Here is a 22,464-nt window from a genome sequence, read left to right on the forward strand (position 1 = left end):
GTTCTTGTTTAATCGTATAATTCTGATTAGTATGCCATGTTATTATTTGTTTTGTATTATTTGTTATTGATTTTCCTTAATGTTTGCTGTAAATCTCTGTAGGTAAAATCAAATATTCTGAGAAAGTCTATGAAGCGTGCATGGAAGCTTTTGATTGCCTCCCCCTTGCTGCACTTTTAAATCAACAATTCCTTTGTGTCCATGGTGGACTTTCCCCAGAAATACACACACTGGATGATCTTAAAAGAGTGAGTATTTGTAATATTCTTTACTGTTTATTACGACATTGAGTTTAATTAATGTTTACTCTGGTTATTTTCATTGCAATCCATTGTAATTTTCAAAACAGAAAAAAGTGGTCTCAGAATTTTAGTTTGTGTTCCAGAACCATTGTTCTCACTGCTAAATTGTGCAGAAGAGACACAAGGAAAACAATCAGAGAGCTTGAGAAGTAGGGCCGAGTGTGGTCTTCTAATCCAGATTGGATTGCCCCCTTCCCCCAAGACCCCTGGAGTTATGCTGGGCTGTAGGTTACTTCCCAGTCCTGCATTAGGGATAAAGTGAACATCTGTTTTTTCAGCGTATAGGCCTTCTTGGCTTATGACCCTACCAGGTCCATCTATCTTGGTATGACGCTGCCTAGACCCACGGGAGGCATTTTTCTTTTGGACTGCAAAAGACAGAACAGGGTTGATAAAGACGCTTCCAAATCACATGTATACACGTGCATCCATTGTTGAAAAATCGACGCTGCTTCAAAACGAATGTGTTATTCCAGATATCTGCAATATTAAACTGCTTGTAAAACACGGTCCTTGCTTTCTGCAGCTGATCTCTGAATGTGCTCTTTAGTAGTAGAATTATGAAGCTTGTATTTTTTCCTTTCTAGTTCATCGAAGGCTGGCATAGCAAGGGCGCCTTATAAAGGAAAGGCTAATATGGTTCTACAGAACTGGATATTTTTTTACATTCACATACTAGTATTATTGTTTTTTGTCAGGCTAGGAATCTTACTTAGAAAATGTTGAAACAGCAGTAACATATGTGAATTCTGGACTGCCGATCCATCTCATATATCCGGGAAAAGAGCCATCTAAGCGCTTTTTCTACTGCATGTCGAGTGAAGGGGAAATGCTCTGTTGCTCTGTCTTTCCTAAAGAAAATATACAACAAATTCATCTTAAATATGGAAAAGTGAACTTCACAACTAGCTTACGCATATATAAGATCCTTTCTTTGCACTGGATGCTCTTTGTTTCTTGACATCTCTCTCACCACTGTCAATGGTAGGGATCAATGGCCTCCCTTCCCTTGTCTCTAAGGCAGAGTGACCAAATTCTCTCTTTTTAAGACCTTTCAGACGTCTGAAGTTAGTAAGATGTTTGCGGATAGACCTCTTCATAGCTGCCAAGTTTAATTTTTTTGGGTGACTTTTCAATGTTTTACGTGTGTCACTTTGATACATATAGTGATTACTACAAATCAGTATCCCACGTAATGAAATAAATATGCGCGATTATCCCACCTTTTTGCAGTCTTATAGTTTAGAAACATCCATAAAACAGCTCTCACCTCTAAAATGCTCAGGCAACAAGGCCATCAAAGACACACTAGGGGTATGTCGAAGGGATGGTCTGAAGCAGAAGCGAGGAGGCCGTATGTGTTCAATAGGGAGAGGTTTATTTAGGATAAAGGCAAAGTATTGGGGGAAAAAGGACAGTCTTGTGAGTCCAAAACAGAAAACACCGGGTTGGTTCCAGGAGAGAGGTAGCAACTTCCTCTGGGTCTGGAGGGCACCTTCGTTGGTCTGTCTTCTCCATGGTCAAAGAAACCTATTACAGGTTTCTGATGGTTTTCAGGGTCCCAGGGCGTCTAAAAATAAAGAGAAAGTAGCGGTCAGACCCCAAGTCTATATTCAAAAGGGTACCGTCATCAAACCATGTGTGAGGTAGAAAAGGAACCAAAAATGCGGGTCTTTTTGAGGGGATAGACGGACGGCGTGAGGTTACGGTTGCGGGGTATTAAGCGGAGTGCACAGGTAACAAGGCAGAAAAAGGTGCATAAAACGTCTTCAGGCCACCTGTTCAACCCGCCTACAACCTGCTGCCCGTAATACACTCCCACCCCCTCCCTAAGCACCTTTTCCCGACATGTACCGCTAGGAGCCACAACTCTCCTGAGTTGTGGCGGCTCGTGCGTCCTCCGGGATCCACCAGTCTTCAGACCACGTCTCTGGTCCGTCGTCTTCCAGTCCTCCCGCTCCGTCGTCCTTCTCCGCCCTCGGAATATCTTCAGCCTGTGCTGCTGTGGCGTCCGCGTTGCTCCTCGGCGAGTCCTCGATGATTCGGCAATCTTCTTCCGGAATCGGCCTTGCTGACGCGCCTTCCAGTGTGTCTCCTTCCTTTTTCTGCCTATCGTGACCTTTCCCTCTGGTTCCTGATTGGTCAGAGAGGTGTTCTGTCCCGCCTTCCAAGTAGCGGGCTTCTTCCGGGTGACTTCCTGGGTTCTGCGGGAGGGAACAGTCCCCCGTTAACTGTGGTAGTCCATAGGTATCTTCCTCCTCATACTGGTAAGGAGTTCAAACCAAATTCTGGGGGTTAGTACATGCGCTGCCGTGAATGTGCCCGCTGTCCCTCTCACAGGGTAATCAAACAGGAAAAAAGATTTTCCAGCAAGGAAGGGTCAATGGGAGACCGGTAGGGACAGATTCAAAAGGCAAGCTTCAACCTTCCCCCAACTGCCCCCTGTTTGCACCCCATATGTACTGGTGCTAAAAAATATTCTGACTTTTTCTACATTGACCTATGAAGATGTTCTTGGTTTGAAGAACAAAACAGTACCAGATCTGTCATCTGAGATAATGGTTAGAAGAACTCCCTGGAAAAGCCCTGGTAAAAAGGATTCAAGGGAGGCTGTTTGATTGTCAATTTTAGATCGCCAGTGTTTGTTAAATCCTGTTTACATTTCTTTAGCAATCAATTTAAATTCTCAGGATCCATACAGGTGTTACAGTTGGGCTATATGTACAGGGCATCTGTGATCCCTAGGACAGACAGCGCAAAGGACACTGACCATTCTGTTTCTACTAGACGCAGGCATAATATGCACAACAGCAACACCTTTCAACCACTGGCCTCATTAGAAGATTTAGACCGACGGTGCATCAAATTGGATTCTTCTGCTGGGATAGCCGATCACAAGCTCTCGAAATAGGAAGCAGTCCATCATCTGGGCAAAGGGGACATGCCTACAATCCAGAATCTCTACCCTTGTCCTGTACCTCATAGCACCGGGCAGTCTCAGTCTGATTCACAGCACTGCCCAGTAACCAAACAATAAGCCCTGTTTGGAATGTCCTCAATATTGTTCCCTGGAACATCACGGGAGCCTGCGTAAAAATGTTATATCCAGATTGGGTTAGTTTCATTAATTCTTTTGAATTATATGTTGCCAAGAAAGTTGAATGATTGCTGACTTCTATATTGATGGTTATCATGCCCATTTTCAGCCAGCAATGCCATCTAATGTGGTTGAAGCTAAGGGTGGCCTCTCAAGCTTTTTTTCTGTCAAAATCACTGACTTTCAAAGAACAAAATGTTGGTCCTCTTCTCATTTCTTGGTCACTCTCCTAACAATATCAACTGAACCTGATGAATTTCTAAAGGATTTTTATCAAAAATCAAAAGGTACTGTTTATATAATTTTGACCGGAGCTTTTAATATTGCTGCAGGCCAGGTTTCTGACACACGGTGTGTGATTTTAGTAATGCACATAGTTTACGGCGAAGTGATAAATGAATTATTAAAGCTATCCTGGCTGAAGACGGCTGATAGCCAGAAACCGGTCCTAGGATGCTTGATTCCGGTCCAAGGAAGACATGGCTTGGCAGTTTAAGCTGGACTGTTCCCACAAGGCACAGGTTCAGGGCTGATTTGCATATGGCCATGTCTGAATTGGGGTGGTGTGGTGAGCAAAAAACGATGGATTTGCATTTGTCACCCCGAGTGGGATGGGTTTGCTCAGACGTGAGTCCCATGCTCTCTACACTACTGGAGTCAAGCTATTCTGGCTGAAGACGGCTGATAGCCAGAAACCGGTCCTAGGATGCTTGATTACGGTCCAGGAAAGACATGGCTTGGCAGTTCGGGCTGGACTGTTCCCATGAGGCACAGGGTCAAGGCTGATTTGCATATGGCCATGTCTGAACTGGGGTGGTGTGGAGTGCAAAAAAACGATGGATTTAGGCCCAGATCTCTGTACTGGGGTGAATGTATGACATTATTCTGCATTCTGTCCATCAACTGTTGTTTTTGCATTTGTCACCCCGAGTGGGATGGGTATGCTCAGACGTGAGTCCCATGCTCTCCACACCACTGGAGTCAAGCTATCCTGGCTGAAGATGGCTGATAGCCAGAAACCGGTCCTAGGATGCTTTATTCCCGTCCCGGAAAGACATGGCTTGGCAGTTTGGGCTGGACTGTTCCCATGAGAGGCACAGGGTCAAGGCTGATTTGCATATGGCCATGTCTGAACTGGGGTGGTGTGGAGTGCAAAAAACCGATGGCTTTAGGCCCAGATCTCTGTACTGGGGTGAATGTATGACATTGTTCTGCATTCTGTCCATCAACTGTTGTTTTTGCACAGGGGTACTGTAGAGCAGCATACTCCAACGGGCTGAAAACCACATTATGCTCAGACTATTGTCAGTCTCAGGGGGTCTGCCAACTTCATATGCCACAACTAACTCCGGATGCTGCATCTGGAGGATCTGATTGGGCTGGCTCCATTGTTGCTATGGTTTAAAGTTTGGGGAATCCCTGAGGCTGGTCTTGTCAGAACCTGTATAACTGAGTGCTTGTCACTCGATAGGGCAGACCTGATACCCTGGCTTTCTTACTTGAGGGACTCATTCAAGACCACAAGCCTTCAAGAATGATACAATAATCCTTTTATAATCGGGCCAGAACATAAAGTACGGGTTAAGCAATGCTACCTGGAATATTGTATAAACTTACGTTTGGAGCAGGCCCAGGCTAAGGAATCAGATATGCATTAGTGTAAAAAATAAGCAGTATAGAGTTTCATCTAGTATGAACCACGAATCCTACACAGCACCATTGGCTCACACTTTTTAGGCTCTGTATATTACACTTTACATTTGCTTTTCCCCACGCCAGATGCTTGGCAACAGGATTTCCCTCAACGAGGTTGCAACAATGTTTCTAAGCAAAAAAGTAGCCTCTTTATTTTGTTCTGCACTTTTTTTTAGCCCGAGGCTTTCTTTTCTGGTCTCCATTTCGCAAAAGCCTAATTTGAGATATCACTAGGATGGGCTCGTATTCCTGCAGTCTCTAGCACCACCAGAAATTTGTTATGCTATTTTAAATTTCATAAGAACGGCTTCTTTTTTTGCATTCCTTTTTTTTTATTGTTAATGCTGTGCTTCTATGGCTCCTGCCGAATGAAGATTTGAAATTGAATTGCGTTAATACAGTTCCTGCTAATTATGTGCAGTCGGTATGTAAAGGCATGGAGCATAGGTATCTGTAACTGAACTCCAATGTCCTTCTCACAGAGTCTGCTGCTACTGACTCTGAAGGAGGAGGAAGACAGTGGTAGTGTCACGCTCTCTTTTTATGAGCTCTCGTGTGTAACATAGTGTTTAGTATAGTAGAGTGTACACTATAATGTGTTAAATAAGTGGTACCCTCACCATGATCTGGGGCACCACTGCCATAGCAAAGGCGCTGAAACTAAGAGTGGGGAGATGCTGCAGCACCCCCAGATAACCCCGGAAGAGTTCAGCTAGCAACAGACAATAATAACAAGCTTTGGCATAGCCAATAGGTCTCGCCTTTGGAACCTTGTAAGTGGACTACTGTTAACAAGCCAATGTGCTTTTTTTCCTGGATAACTTCATGCCACTTGATGTAGAGAGTCTGGAAATGTCAGAAGCCCCTACAGCGTCCCAGCACTCTAACTACTCATCCTTTAAAACACTCCCCCACCAAAAGACATACCTTTGTTGCCTCTTGGTGTATACCAAGGGCCCCTGGAGTTATGCGACTGTGCGCCTGTGATGATTTTCGCATAAGTATAGATTTTTCGCATTAGCCACATACTCCATCATCTGCCACATAATCTGCTGGTTTTAACAAAAAAAGTTTATAGCTCAAACAGTTCAAAAGTTACTAAAAATGCAGTGACATGTGTTACCGTGCAATGGAAGGACCTTTGTAAAGCTGGACTGGCCACCTTTCTGTTACTTATTTCTATATTTGGGTGATTAACTGATGCTAAAGAGGTGCAACCAATGCCCACATGGTGTTACCAAGTTTAAAAATGAAGAAATAATGAAGTAATACTATTACAAAATGTGCTGTGTTTTGCCGCATAATTTAGCTTTACTTGCCTAGTAATTTACTCAACCCTGCTGCATAATTTGTCCCACTCCTGCCACATAACTCCAGTGGCTCTGTGTATACCCCTCTATAATAAAAGTAGGTAAATAAGAATGCTGCCCCTGTGACCTTAGGTTTGCAGAAACCCTACGTCTCTGACCCAAGATTGAACCTGCCCTCAGCCCTACTGTCTATTCGCCATGGCTAACTAGGCATTTTCCCTGTAGGGTGCAGATTAGGGAGTTGCTTTTAGGACTGGGTAGGTTGTATGGCCACATTCTCGTCAGGGCCTCGTGCGGTGTGGGGTTGTTTTGAAAATTTTTATGAAGGCGTATGTGGGTTCGAAGCCTAGCCCTGACTTTCAGAGGTAGGAGTTCCCCTCGCCTACCTGGCCAGTCATCCTATAAACACTGGCGTAAAATAAAACACCCCGAAAACATTAATAAATAAATGCATTTCTAAAACCAAGCAATAACTACATATATTTCAGGTCAAGAAAGAAAATCCTGTTCATTTGTCCAAAAAAGGCAACCGCACTGGTGAACCTTTTCGGAGCGGAGAGAAATGCGATATCATGTCACTTTCCTCGTGGTTAATAAACTCATTCCCCAACAAGTACAGCGATTATTATAAACAGGCCGCCCCGAAGGCGCAGCGCGAGCCATGCCCCCTTACGAAACGCTCACCATAATAGCCCTGTTTTCGCGATTCCGCTTCTAATACAGCGCAGAGCGTCGAGATCCCGGACAGGGGACGGCCGTGGGCCAACCGCTTGCCCACTGGCACTCGGGTGGGTGGGGGGGTAAACACCAAATTACACACCCTTCTTTCCACCCACGACATATGAAAGTACTAGTTTAAAAAAAATGGCACACCTGCTTTCTGTGTGTAACATAACCAGGTCTTTAAGTGGGACAAAAAAACTGGTGGTGCTCTAAAAGGGGTGTGGCAAATTTCTTAAAGGGGTGGTGCCTATCCAAGTAGGGGCATGGTCTAAATCAAGATAACTAGCATTGTGTGCAGGCCATCAGACGCACCGCAGGAGGTGGAGCCAGCATTGTGGCAGGCAGGCACAGCCCTATTGATACCCAGGTGCTACTCCTCCCACCACTCTACATGCAGATGGGTCTATTCAGCCTTGTGCTGACTCAGCCAGCCTCCTGGAGCCGCCCCTAACCCCTGGCACCCACAAACCAGACAGTCAATACACAACCGGAAAATAGCCACTTTCTAAGAGTGCTATTTTCAAACTTAGAATTTAAAAACCATTTTCACTAAAGGATGTGTTATTAAATTCTGAGTTCAGGAATACCAGATTCCATATGTCTATCTTGCCGTTATTGGAAGATATGCAGGTAAACATGTTACACATTAGTCCCCATGTTATCCTATGGGCAAGATAGCCTTTCAATAGTGAAAAACGAAATTGGCAGTATTTCACTATCAAGACATGTTACCCACACTAGTAACACCAAACAAAAACCGGTCAGGAAAGTGTGTCTGGTCACCCTACCTTTGACCTTTGAGGCCCGAAAATAGAGCCCCCTTTCGAGGCCCCCCCAAAAAAATGGGGGACCTCAGACCCCCACAGACCCCCCCACTTAAAGCCCTGAACATAACCTAGCTAAAGAGTTTGCAGTTCTCAGCAATTACACTTAATGGTGTTAATAATAATTATTTAATTAACACTATTACTAAAAGTATATTTTGGACATTTTGGACATTATTAAATATTTTATTATTAGCATATAATGAATAATCATACCATGTCACTTCCAAGCGCTCGGAAATAATGGAGAGAGATGGGGATGGCTGCTGTAAATATACGATTCTACGGCTGAAGCGTTGTTCAACATAATTATGAATTTACCACGCATGCCAATTATTACATCCTCTGCCGCATAGTTTTCCAGATTGCACTGAAATTAAATCTGTGTCGGATGGATAAAAAGTTACCAAAAAGTGTTGCGTTTGGTGAGGCACAGTGACACACTCTTTCCAAAGGGGAAACTGGTTACCTTTCAAGTGCCAGGGGCTGTAGGAAGGTAGTAAACTGGTGCTAAAAGGTACAACTTTCACCCAGGTGGTGAGAACGCACTGTCACAGATTGCGCCGTGTCGCATTATCCTGCACAATGACACTTTTATGAGGGAAAAACATAGAAACGGAATTTGAGAGTCTGTTTTTATTAACAATCGAGCAAAGTTTGATAAAGCGAGATTCGCCCAAGGGCAGGCCAGTCCGTGCTGTTCACATAGACACGGATTTCCCATTGAAATGCACGCTGTGTCCTAAAAGTGTAGGAAAATTCATATGATGCGCAATCAGGGAGGGTTAATGGTTAGGTGGAGAAGACACTATTATTTACAGGTATCATTTGGGTTTTTCCGGAGGAAAACAGCCCACTAACTCTGGAGGCTCCAAACTAGACGAAAAGAGCGGCAGCTGGATGCTTGACGTCTGTGAGACGACAGAACTGTAGTGCTGACACCCTCTAGGCGCTTTCCGTGTTGGGAATAGAGAGCCGCATTAAGGAATGCTCTAAGGAGTAAACCATTCCGTGTCTGCCTACAGAGCCATGCGACTTGGAATCTTCTAATCCCGGCTACGTCACTGACCACACTATGTGAGCTTCTGTAAAACCTAATATCTCCCTGCACCTCGCTTCTTTTGTCGGGCGCACTGTGGAAGCAAAATACGTGCAGCATGCCCTATATGAAAATATGCCCTATATGACAATTATTGGATTTATAAATCCTGAGTTTATAGGAAGACGAGTTTTATCAGATTTTGTAAATTCAGGAGGGTTTGCGGTAGCTTTGAAATTACAAGGTTTCAGGTATCAGCTCTAGATAATGAATAAAACATAACATAACACAACGAATAAACAAATATTATATTTGAGTCTGGCCAAGGCGCCGACAATGTAACTTGAAGATCAAGGTTCTGATCTTGGCTTGTCCAGTTGAACCCATTGTGTGATCCTCAACATCCTTTCTCTGCCAAAATATCCAAGAGCTAAGAAACAGGCTGGGTACCAGAATAAGGCGCTATATCTACAAACGGCACATTTCCTGAAATGCCATAAAACCCGAAGATTCGAACAAGCGCCTAGTCAAGACCATCGCGCATTAGGCAATCAATCAATACACAATAAACAACTAGCGCAGCCGTGCAGCTCTGAAAGTGAAAGAATTTGTAAAGTGAGCTACAACAGATTGCATCCTTGCGCGGCTGCTGGCTCCCGAGAGTAAAACGCTCTGGGAGTAAAGCTGATTCAGAACAGATGGCACCCTGCGCACTCCCGAGACCCCTAGGCCATGGGAGTGCCCGTTTTGAGGAGAGGTGGGACAAGCACCCGTCTTTGGCCATTTGCGTGCTTTCAATTTTTGAAAGCCACACGCAAAGGCCAATGGGATGAGTGGGAGGAGGCACACCCACACGGAGAAGGCTCTTGGAAGTCTGAAGTGATTCCAAGAGCCCTTTCCTGGAGAAGCGCTTATGCGCTCCACTCTAGGCGAGACCTAAAAAGCACTTTGCATATTTTTTTCCATTATTTAATACATATTGAAAGTCAGAGTGCGGAATATCAGACAACTGTTTCTGGCTAACAGTTGAAAGTTTTTTTTTTAAACATGTCTTGGGGTTTGCTTTCCCTGCTAGGAACTCTGGTGGGGGGAAGTGGGAGTAACCCCCCTCAGCCACCCGTCAGTGGAGCAGAAAGACTGTATTTGTAATTTCTTGGAGGTAACACTGTCCCATGCCTGGTCGGGGCACTCTTCCCAAAACACCATCATAGTGGCCAATAGGTGGATGAGTCCTTTTTTGCGAATCACCCTCCTGTGGCGGACCCCAAGCCAGGAACATCTGGAAAGGGGCATTTGTACTCTTTCTAACGATACCTGCCCTGTTTGATCATTGCTTGTGGGGCTGAGATGTGCCTCTGGAACACCGATAACAGTGAAAGCTGTTGGTGCCTATCGGTGCAGACTGCTTTCACTTTCAGTTGTGTGACATCAGTACGCCGTGCATGCTTCTCATCACATACAAAACAGGCATTGAAAATGCAATAGGTCTCTCCTTTGATTAAGTTAAAGCCATTTGCTTTGCTAATGGTATTGTATAGCAAAGCAAATGGCTTTAACTTAATGAAAGGTGAGACGTATTGCATTTTTAATGCTTGTTATTTACGCTGTTAGCATAGTGCTCACGCAACAGTCGGGTCGTTATTATTTGTATTGCGACTTATATAGCGCACGTATCACCCGAAGGTATCAAGGCGCTTGCTTAGGGAACCCGTCCTGGTATTCCCATGTGAGATACCCCGGCAGGGTATCCACAAGGTGAAAGCCAGGCATCCCGCCGCGAGGGGCCGTAGTGGAGATTAAGCAAGCTATTGCCCAGAGTCGCAGAGTGTGACCCCGTGAGTCGAGTAGGCACCGGAGCGAGAATTGTTGAGTCCGTGGAATTTTTTGAGCCCGAGACCCGCCGAGGCGGGGAATCGAACCCTGGTCCACGGCCGATCTCAGCTGCCGGGTCTGCCGCCTCTAACCACTGAGCCACGCTTCTCTTATTATTTACGCTTTCCGCGTAGAACTCCTGTCTCAAAATGCAGCATGCTGCTGGGGTGTGACAGAGATCTAGGAGAGAGACAGGAGGTGAGAGAGGCTGATAGTGTGGGAGCAAGGAAAAAGAAAAGGGGCAAGGAAGGTTGGGAAACAAAGAAACATGATAAGGGTTATAAAACAGCAAGATGGAAAGAGAGCGGGCACTTGAAGACAAGATGAGAGGTGAGACATATAAGGGAGAGAGGAGAGACATTGTGCAAGTGAAAGAGAGGGACATTGAGAGAGGTGGATTTGAGGAGAGCGGAAGCCGGGGAGAGAGAATGTAAGAACCGTAGACCGGAATCAATGAAGCAAGGGGAAAAGAGAGAGTGTTGATGAAAGAGATGCAGAACAAGAGAGAAAGAGGTCGTGAATGAAAATTAAATGAGAAGTAATGCAGGAAAGAAAAAGAATAGCCCAAAGAGTGAGAGGGCGTGTAATCGATCACAGGCAACCAGACACAAACATTGTTTATTTGTAAGGAGACACATTTGAGCCAGCAAACACCTGTACAAGCACACTTATACCTACTTTCAGGATAAGGGCAGACCTTTTTTTTGTTTTTGATAAACACATTTTTATTGATTTCACAAAAAGCACCAGCCAATCATCAAGACACCATGATAATAAAAGAATGTAAGCAATGTTCTGGACAACCTGTAGGCCAAGGACATACAAATTCAAAAAGACAAAGTTTTGAATATCCCCGGCAAGACTAAACCATGCCCCCCAACCACTTCCTCCAGACCCTACGGTACTTCTTGTGGCAGCCACGTGCTTCATACATGGTCTTCTCCTGTTAGGCGCACCAGTCAACCCGGCTCGCCATTTCCCAACGGTGGGGGTGGTCAGTGCATTTCCAAGCAGTCGATATGTCCCTTTTAGCCACCACCATTGCCGTGGTATAAAACAGTTTTTCATTCCTGAACCCATCAGGCCCATCTGTGATGCCTAAGATCGCATGTTTCGGGTCGTGCGGGATCTCTCACGCCAATACCTTGGTGAGTTCCTCCTCAATGTCTCCCCAGATTCGCGCCAAGCGCGGACAGGCCCATACTATATGGCGGGTTCGCAACCGCATCTGGCACAGGCGGGGGTCGACTGGAGTCCTGCGCGATGCAGGCACGCCGGGGTCAGGTATGCAGCGTATAAGAAATAAAGCTGTACCATGTGCAGTTTGGCTGAGGCGATGACTGTCCTAGGGACCATAAGGGAATCACGCCGGTCCTCCTCGTCCAAGGTGCCCACCCAATCCTCCCATTGAGCCCACAGCCGATCTAATGATGTTGGGTTATTGTTAATGAGTATCCGATAAATGCTGGAGATGCCCCCCTCCCCAGATCCCCCAGCATGATTTGTGCCTCAGGAGGGCTATGATCCGGGAGCCGTGTACCTGTTGTGAGGTGCGCTTGAAGAGCGTGGTGCAGCTGTAAATATCTATAAAACTGTGAGTGGTGTAGGGGAATATCTAGCTTGAAGGTCTTGAAAGGAGCACATATGATCACCCTACCATATGTTGCCCAGTTGAGAAACACCTATAAGGTCCCAGGACCGAAAGCCCTGTAGCCCATTGACTTACCTGAGCCAAGTGCCCTGCCACAGGGGTGTACACTGGGTCAATGTGTAAGTCCATTTAGTATGACGCAACCCGGCCCGCCATGCCAGGAACACAGAACGCGTCACTTCCGGCAGACGTGACGAAACAGGCTCCTCATACAGCATCGACTAGATATTGGACAAACCCAATTCACTGAGTTCCAGCCTATATGCTGGATCGGACCAGCCTCCATTAAACCAGTCGTGCAGTAGGAGCAGACATGTGGCCAGGTAGTATAAATATAAATGGGTCATCCCTAGGCCCCCTTCAGAGGAAGGGATGCGGCAGACACCTAGAGCCAATCGGGTCCTCCCCTTCCCCAGAGGAATTTGGAAGCCATGCTGCCAAGCTCCCGGAACCAAGTCCTCGGGAAGTTGAGGGGTGTATTTTGATGCATTTAGAGAAATCTGGGGAGAATCATCATTTTGAAAAGAGCGACTCTCCCCATGGGATTCAGAGGCAGCGTTTGCCATTTTAGAAGGTCCGCCGTAGCCCTTTTCACCAGGGAAGTAACATTAAGAGCCCAGCTGAGTTCAGGGAGTAGAGTCGCCCATATCCTTAGATACTTAAATGTATGGCGGCGGAGCGGTATGGTGGACTGCCAGTCAAAACATTCTCTGGGCATGTGGAGGGGGACCAGGACTGATTTATCGGGGTTGAGCTGGAAGCCGAAGGACCGCTCAAAGGACCGGAGGATCTGGAGGCAGTGAGGGCCCGACCTCGCAGGATCCCCTAAATAAATAGTGACATCGTCTGCGTAAAGAGCGATTTAGTCTGGTTCTGTATTGGGCCAATCCCAACCCTGCGCCTGTTTGCTCGAGCGTATCAGAGCCGCCAGAGGCTGCTTCACCAGAGCAAAGAGCAGGGGAGAAAGGGGGCACCCCAGCCTCGTTCCCCTGCAGATCAAAAAGGGTTCTGATAGGACCCCGTTCACCAGAACACGCACCCTCGGGCGGGCATACAAAACGCGGATTAAACCTCGAAAGCGGGGCCCAAAATCCATCTCTACCAGGACATCATCCAAGAACCCCCAGTCCACTGAATTAAAGGATTTCTCAAAGAGTACCAGGAGGAGTGCGAGGTAGATTCAAGCTAGCCTGGCTGATGAAGGATGACATACCCCGAAACCGGTCCCAGGATGCTTGTTTTCAGTTCAGGGAGGACCTGGCTTGGCAGTTTGGTCTGGACTGTTCCCATGAGGCACAGGTTCAAGACTGATTTGCATATGGCTGGGTCCAAACTGGGGTGGCATAGTGGGCAAAAGAACGATGGATTTAACCTAGATCTCTTGACTGGGGGAGAATGTTTGAATCATTCAGCATTCCGTCCATTATCTGTTGCAGTTACACTTTTCGCCCTAAGTGCGATGGGTATGCCCAGACGTGGGCCCCAGGCTCACTGTGACACTGGATTCAAGCTAGCCTGGCTGATTAAGGGTGACATACCTCGAAACCGGTGCCAGGATGCTTGTTTCCAGTCCATGGAGTACCTGGCTTGGCAGTTTGGTCTGGACTGGTACCATGAGGCACAGGGTCAAGACTGATTTGCATATGGCTGGGGTCCAAACTGGGGTGGCGTAGTGGGCAAAGGAAAAATGGATTTAAACCAGATCTCTTGACTGGGGGAGAATGTTTGAATCATTCAGCATTCCGTCCATCATTTGATGCAGTTACACCAGAACAGGAATAGGCATGCTGCCTCTCTTCCTGTAAGCCAAACACAATGCTGCAATGGCAGCGTTGTGAATGGTGCGGAGTCCCAGACACACCCCAGCTGGGCACCTGCAGGGAGGCATGCAGCCTACGTAGAGAAAATGTAAAGTGCGTATGACTGCTTTGGTCGGCCCCGGGGCCGATCAAACATTCAGGGTACTCAGTGGTGCAAGCCACTCCTCCCCACCCCGCCCACCTGCCCGCCCCTAACCAGGCATATCTTCCCACCCGTCCTCAATCAGGAATACCCCAGCCTTCTTCTTTCTCGCATCGCGAGAAGCAGAAAATTAAATGGTATTTAAAATACCATTTTATTTTCTGCTTCTCGCACTGCTACAAAGCAGTGGGGCGGCGCTCCTCTGCCCTAATAGAGGAGCCGCCCCTGTTAGCAGGGTTTAAAAGCCAGGAAAATTCTGCTGCAAGGATGGTTACATACACTAGGGAACTTATAGGTCAAAAACCTATCACACCAACAGAAATTATTAAACAAAGATATGTTTTTCTTCAAATTCAACACAAATACACAATGCGACAGAAAATTAGATTCATTTAATCTCAAAGGCTTTCCCTCAGTCCAGCCAACACGTGTTTCGTCGCCTGGGCGGATACCCACGACTTCCTCAGGGCTGGGAAAAGATACAATATGAAAATATATTGGAGTTGCGAGATACACTATCTTGTTATCATATAGTATACAATAGGTCATTCTATTTACATGGAAATAAGTGGGGGAACAACATTTCCCTTGGATAACGTTGTGTTATATAAATACATGCGTTTGGAGAGATAAAGGAGGTGGGATTAAAGGTAAACGCCCATAGATACATAAAATGTGAAATCTCAAAGTCGAGCACAGAAAAAGATTACCCCACAGTTCGTGATGGTTATTACCATATATCTCGTGCAATAATGAATTTAAAGGAATGAATTTGTGCTCACCCCAGTATTCCTCAAACCGATAGGTGATTATTAACGTGCCTCGTCGTGCCGGATTTATGAATCCTTATGCCAATGTCTTAATAGAAGTGTTCTATTCTATTTATTGGAGGCTGAGTAAAACAATACTCAGGCTTACCTGATATCGAATACTAGGAGACCTGTGTGCCTGAATAAATCAAATTGTAAAGGGTATTTACTCTCATGAACCGTTCTCAATGTGAGTCTAAATTGCATGATATACTTGTACCCCAAGGTAAAAAACGTACCTTCTAGCTGGTTGTAATTCCGGCCCAGCCTTACGTGGCTTGGGCAATACTTCTTTATTAGGGCTTAGTCCGTATCACACGAGATCGCTAGAAATCATAAATGAATAAGTTTTTACCTAATCTTGTCCAATTAACATTAATTAAAGATTGTCGCCTGTATATTAACAAGAGCTTACCTTCCAATCGGTAACTCTGAGTAATCCCCGTTCACCGGTAATCTTTAGTTCTGATCCCGGGATGTGTCAATATTCATGATGTCCTTCCTCCAGTATTTGTGGAGAGAAGATAATTTCCCACTGTCCAAATAAAGATCATATATTCGTTTTAGTGTCGATATCAATTTTGGGTCGTTAAATATAATGCATAAGTCTGTTATCTCAGATACACCCGTTCAAGGTGCGGCGCTTACCTCCGATTATTACGGAGTCCTGTGGCGGCGCAGTATCCCTGTTCCTGCCTAGCGTTCTGCCGTATCGTGCAAGCCAGCGTTCGTGACCCGGAAGCCCGATAGATAAAAACCGGCGTTCCAATCCGGTTCAACACACAGGTCTATTGGTGCTATCGACGATCCATGTCCGCCATATTTGAGTGGTGGGAATACATTGCCGGCGCAATATGTTCCTATATTTTCATTCTATCGGTGCTCTTAATTCTATCTTTAACCGCGTGTGATGCATAGACTAAATTTTAGTCTGCGCATACATAAATATCGTTTTGTGAAAACGTAGTGTTAGACTAGAACTGTGAGGTTATATACATATATTTTTATGCATACAATATTTGCTTAATTATTCTATAATCGCAATAACAGCTTGTATTGGTGTTATCTTAGTATATGCAAACATCATTATTCTTTCAGTCCGTGGACTACACATTAGTAGCAATTTACGGTACAGTCAATATTATTAACAAATCGGAAATAAAAATCCACAAAAGAAAGGGTATACGAGGGTACACTTAGACGGTATAGTTCACACATATTATTTCAACATTCCATGATATGATGATGCATTTAGATGTTTGGTGATCCAGTCAGTGTTTGTCATTCAGTGTGACTGATCAAACATCTGTTATGCTTACATGTTTGTCATAATGTCATGATTAATCCCCCAAGTAGTAATGTAATTCCTGGTCTGAATTCATCCCGTGCTCCACCGCCCGCATAATCAATATCCATGATGCTTCTCTGCGTCTCAACGCCAATTCTCTATTGCCTCCTCTTGGGTCATTTTTTACCTGATCTATTGCACAAAAGCTGATTGTTTTGTGTTTACCTTGTTTAGGACATTGGTTCACATGTGTGGCCGTGTTGTATCGCGTGTCTTGGTGCTTGATAGCTCTTATATGTTCAAACATCCTTTCTTTTAACATTCTTTTCGTGCTACCTATATAGAAGCTGTCACAAACGCATCTAATCATGTACACTACAATGCAGCTATTGCAGTTAAGAAGTTGTTTGATCCTAAACTCCCTTCCCATGTAGTTACGAAATGTCTTAGTCTTATTCATTGCCATTGGACATATTTTGCAAGTACCACATTTGTGAAAACCAATGCTTTTTTGTGTCAACCAATCAGGCATTGTCTTGGATTTCATTGGGTAGGTTGGGCTTATCCATGATTTAATACTTCTACCCTTTCTGTATGTTATGAGGGGATTCTTGGTGATATATTTGCTCAGGGCCTTGTCATTGTTCAATATCCACCAATGCTTATGCATGCTATTTCTCAAGACGATTGCTGCATCATCATAGTTGGTGATTAATCTGATCCTATTGTCACCCTTGTTCTCTTTTTGTCTATCACGAAGTGTCACATCTCTTGGAGTTCTGTCTATTCTCTGTTCTGCCAAGGTAATCATGTCTCTCTTATATCCCCTAGATATAAATCTACTTTTCATGCTGTGTTTGCATTTTAAGAAATCCTCCTCTTTACTGCAATTTCTTCTTGCTCGGGTGAATTCCCCAAATGGAATGGATTGAAGTTGATGTCTCGGATGTGAGCTCCCCGCATGTAAAATGGAATTACACGCTGTCGGTTTCCTGAAAAGTCTGCTCTGTATCCTATTGTCCTCAATAAACAATAATAGGTCTAGGAATTCTATTTTAGTGGTACTAATGGAGTGAGTCAAATGTATACCCATCAGATTTGAGTTTAGATGATCACAAAATTCCAAAAGACTATTCATGTCTCCAGCCCAAATTAACAGACAGTCGTCAATATATCGACCCCAGTAAATGATATATTCATTCCACTTTGCGCCTTGTGCGCCCCAGATCCACTCCTCCTCGAACCTGCCCATAAATATTTCAAATATGACCATTTGATAGAGAAAGGTACAAAGGGGGCCACGGTACAAGCTCAAAACCTAACTCCAGCGAGCTCTGTATCAACCTCATTGGAGACCCTTCCTAGTGAAAATGAAGGAATATCATCTGATGATGCGGCACAATGTAGTGCTTTTTTAAGGGAGGTGAAACGAAAAAAACGGGGAGACAGGGATCAAACAAGACAAATGGCAAATACACCAAAAGGACAAGGAGGGGAAAAAGAGGAGGATCCAAATGCAGGAAGACAGGGAATGAGATTGAGGTCTTGGAGGAAATAATGGATGACACAGATGAATGTACTGGTGTGCAAGTGGTGAATCTCAGTGACAAAATATTATCACCTGACATGATCTCTGTACTTGAACGTGGCATGAGTTTCTGCCCAAAGGAACAGGGGGACATCCATAAATCCATGGTGGACCTTTTCAAATTTACTCGTAAATTAAAATTGAAAAAACATTTTGATTGCATGCAAACTGTGAATAAAAGCATAGAAACACAAGCCTCGTATGCGACTCGTGTAATTCGTACAATACAAGATATCAGAGATGGTGAGATATTGTTATCTATAGTAGATGATGACAGGGACCATATGTCCATAGATGAACTGTTATTGGATCATGATATAGAACCAGATTACACCATCTCTAGTGGCTTACACAACAAGTCCAGATGGACTCCCACACTACCAAGTGGTAATAGTGTGGACATGTTTCACAAACTGGTCACTGAAGATCTATATACCCACTTGAAACACAATAAGAAATTCAATAGGCTGTCTGATAATCTAAATATAGATGCACGTAAAGCACTGGTGGAATTGTCCAAATTACCAAATGTTACCATCAGGGAGGCAGACAAAGGGGGGAATATTGTGGTAATGAACACGACAAACTACAATACTGAGATCCTGACACAACTAAGAGATGAGACATGTTATGAGAAACTGACTGGAAATCCTATGGAACAACTTATGGCTAACATCAACACCCACCTAGAAAAATGGTGGCACGAGGGTCTTATCAGCAGGGAGGAACTGACATATCTAAAAATAGACAAACCTAGATTCCCCTGCATTTACACCTTACCCAAGATACATAAGAACGCCCAATATCCACCAGGTAGACCTATCATTTCCAGTATAGGGGGCCCCACTGAAAGACTCTCGCAGTATGTAGACAACTTCCTACAACCACTGGTACGTAACTTACCAGCTTACATCAGGGACACTAAGCATATCCTGAGTATCTTGTCTGATGTTTCATGGGAGGAAGGTATGATTATGGCAAGCCTTGATGTCACCTCCTTATACACTAACATAAGAACAGACTTGGGTCTTAGGGCAGCTAGGAAATTTCTGCAGAAAAGGCCAACATCCCAATGGGCACACACGGAAATGCTGATGGATATGATGAATTTAATACTACAAAACAATGTCTTTCTTTTCGAAACTACTTGGTACCGTCAGAAACAGGGAGTAGCCATGGGCTCCAGATTCTCTCCTTCGTATGCGAACCTATTTATGGGCAGGTTCGAGGAGGAGTGGATCTGGGGCGCACAAGGCGCAAAGTGGAATGAATATATCATTTACTGGGGTCGATATATTGACGACTGTCTGTTAATTTGGGCTGGAGACATGAATAGTCTTTTGGAATTTTGTGATCATCTAAACTCAAATCTGATGGGTATACATTTGACTCACTCCATTAGTACCACTAAAATAGAATTCCTAGACCTATTATTGTTTATTGAGGACAATAGGATACAGAGCAGACTTTTCAGGAAACCGACAGCGTGTAATTCCATTTTACATGCGGGGAGCTCACATCCGAGACATCAACTTCAATCCGTTCCATTTGGGGAATTCACCCGAGCAAGAAGAAATTGCAGTAAAGAGGAGGATTTCTTAAAATGCAAACACAGCATGAAAAGTAGATTTATATCTAGGGGATATAAGAGAGACATGATTACCTTGGCAGAACAGAGAATAGACAGAACTCCAAGAGATGTGACACTTCGTGATAGACAAAAAGAGAACAAGGGTGACAATAGGATCAGATTAATCACCAACTATGATGATGCAGCAATCGTCTTGAGAAATAGCATGCATAAGCATTGGTGGATATTGAACAATGACAAGGCCCTGAGCAAATATATCACCAAGAATCCCCTCATAACATACAGAAAGGGTAGAAGTATTAAATCATGGATAAGCCCAACCTACCCAATGAAATCCAAGACAATGCCTGATTGGTTGACACAAAAAAGCATTGGTTTTCACAAATGTGGTAAATATGTCCAATGGCAATGAATAAGACTAAGACATTTCGTAACTACATGGGAAGGGAGTTTAGGATCAAACAACTTCTTAACTGCAATAGCTGCTTTGTAGTGTACATGATTAGATGCGTTTGTGGCAGCTTCTATATAGGTAGCACGAAAAGAATGTTAAAAGAAAGGATGTTTGAACATATAAGAGCTATCAAGCACCAAGACACGCGATACAACACGGCCACACATGTGAACCAATGTCCTAAACAAGGTAAACACAAAACAATCAGCTTTTGTGCAATAGATCAGGTAAAAAATGACCCAAGAGGAGGCAATAGAGAATTGGCGTTGAGACGCAGAGAAGCATCATGGATATTGATTATGCGGGCGGTGGAGCACGGGATGAATTCAGACCAGGAATTACATTACTACTTGGGAGATTAATCATGACATTATGACAAACATGTAAGCATAACAGATGTTTGATCAGTCACACTGAATGACAAACACTGACTGGATCACCAAACATCTAAATGCATCATCATATCATGGAATGTTGAAATAATATGTGTGAACTATACCGTCTAAGTGTACCCTCGTATACCCTTTCTTTTGTGGATTTTTATTTCCGATTTGTTAATAATATTGACTGTACCGTAAATTGCTACTAATGTGTAGTCCACGGACTGAAAGAATAATGATGTTTGCATATACTAAGATAACACCAATACAAGCTGTTATTGCGATTATAGAATAATTAAGCAAATATTGTATGCATAAAAATATATGTATATAACCTCACAGTTCTAGTCTAACACTACGTTTTCACAAAACGATATTTATGTATGCGCAGACTAAAATTTAGTCTATGCATCACACGCGGTTAAAGATAGAATTAAGAGCACCGATAGAATGAAAATATAGGAACATATTGCGCCGGCAATGTATTCCCACCACTCAAATATGGCGGACATGGATCGTCGATAGCACCAATAGACCTGTGTGTTGAACCGGATTGGAACGCCGGTGTTTATCTATCGGGCTTCCGGGTCACGAACGCTGGCTTGCACGATACGGCAGAACGCTAGGCAGGAACAGGGATACTGCGCCGCCACAGGACTCCGTAATAATCGGAGGTAAGCGCCGCACCTTGAACGGGTGTATCTGAGATAACAGACTTATGCATTATATTTAACGACCCAAAATTGATATCGACACTAAAATGAATATATGATCTTTATTTGGACAGTGGGAAATTATCTTCTCTCCACAAATACTGGAGGAAGGACATCATGAATATTGACACATCCCGGGATCAGAACTAAAGATTACCGGTGAACGGGGATTACTCAGAGTTACCGATTGGAAGGTAAGCTCTTGTTAATATACAGGCGACAATCTTTAATTAATGTTAATTGGACCAGATTAGGTAAAAACTTATTCATTTATGATTTCTAGCGATCTCGTGTGATACGGACTAAGCCCTAATAAAGAAGTATTGCCCAAGCCAAGTAAGGCTGGGCCGGAATTACAACCAGCTAGAAGGTACGTTTTTTACCTTGGGGTACAAGTATATCATGCAATTTAGACTCACATTGAAAACGGTTCATGAGAGTAAATACCCTTTACAATTTGATTTATTCAGGCACACAGGTCTCCTAGTATTCGATATCAGGTAAGCCTGAGTATTGTTTTACTCAGCCTCCAATAAATAGAATAGAACACTTCTATTAAGACATTGGCATAAGGATTCATAAATCCGGCACGACGAGGCACGTTAATAATCACCTATCGGTTTGAGGAATACTGGGGTGAGCACAAATTCATTCCTTTAAATTCATTATTGCACGAGATATATGGTAATAACCATCACGAACTGTGGGGTAATCTTTCTGTGCTCGACTTTGAGATTTCACATTTTATGTATCTATGGGAGTTTACCTTTAATCCCACCTCCTTTATCTCTCCAAACGCATGTATTTATATAACACAACGTTATCCAAGGGAAATGTTGTTCCCCCACTTATTTCCATGTAAATAGAATGACCTATTGTATACTATATGATAACGAGATAGTGTATCTCGCAACTCCAATATATTTTCATATTGTATCTTTTCCCAGCCCTGAGGAAGTCGTGGGTATCCGCCCAGGCGACGAAACACGTGTTGGCTGGACTGAGGGAAAGCCTTTGAGATTAAATGAATCTAATTTTCTGTCGCATTGTGTATTTGTGTTGAATTTGAAGAAAAACATATCTTTGTTTAATAATTTCTGTTGGTGTGATAGGTTTTTGACCTATAAATTCTGATCTGTGGATTATTGGTGGGTGAGGATGACAAC

The 22,464-nt window shown here is 44.0% G+C and overlaps 1 protein-coding gene across 8 annotated transcripts in view; it reads left to right on the top strand.

Annotated features, from left to right (window-relative positions):
• The window catches only part of PPP3CB (protein phosphatase 3 catalytic subunit beta), a 693,000-nt gene that overhangs the window by 363,600 nt on the left and 306,936 nt on the right, over window positions 1-22,464 (top strand). For all 8 annotated transcript variants that reach the window (XM_078643132.1, XM_078643134.1, XM_078643135.1 and 5 more), the window contains exon 5: window positions 103-248. In XM_078643132.1, coding sequence (XP_078499258.1) covers window positions 103-248 — 146 coding nt within the window. The remainder of the gene's footprint in view (window positions 1-102; window positions 249-22,464) is intronic.

The sequence above is a fragment of the Lissotriton helveticus genome, chromosome 5_1 (assembly GCF_964261635.1).
Source record: "Lissotriton helveticus chromosome 5_1, aLisHel1.1, whole genome shotgun sequence".
In the NCBI taxonomy this organism is placed as follows: domain Eukaryota; kingdom Metazoa; phylum Chordata; class Amphibia; order Caudata; family Salamandridae; genus Lissotriton; species Lissotriton helveticus.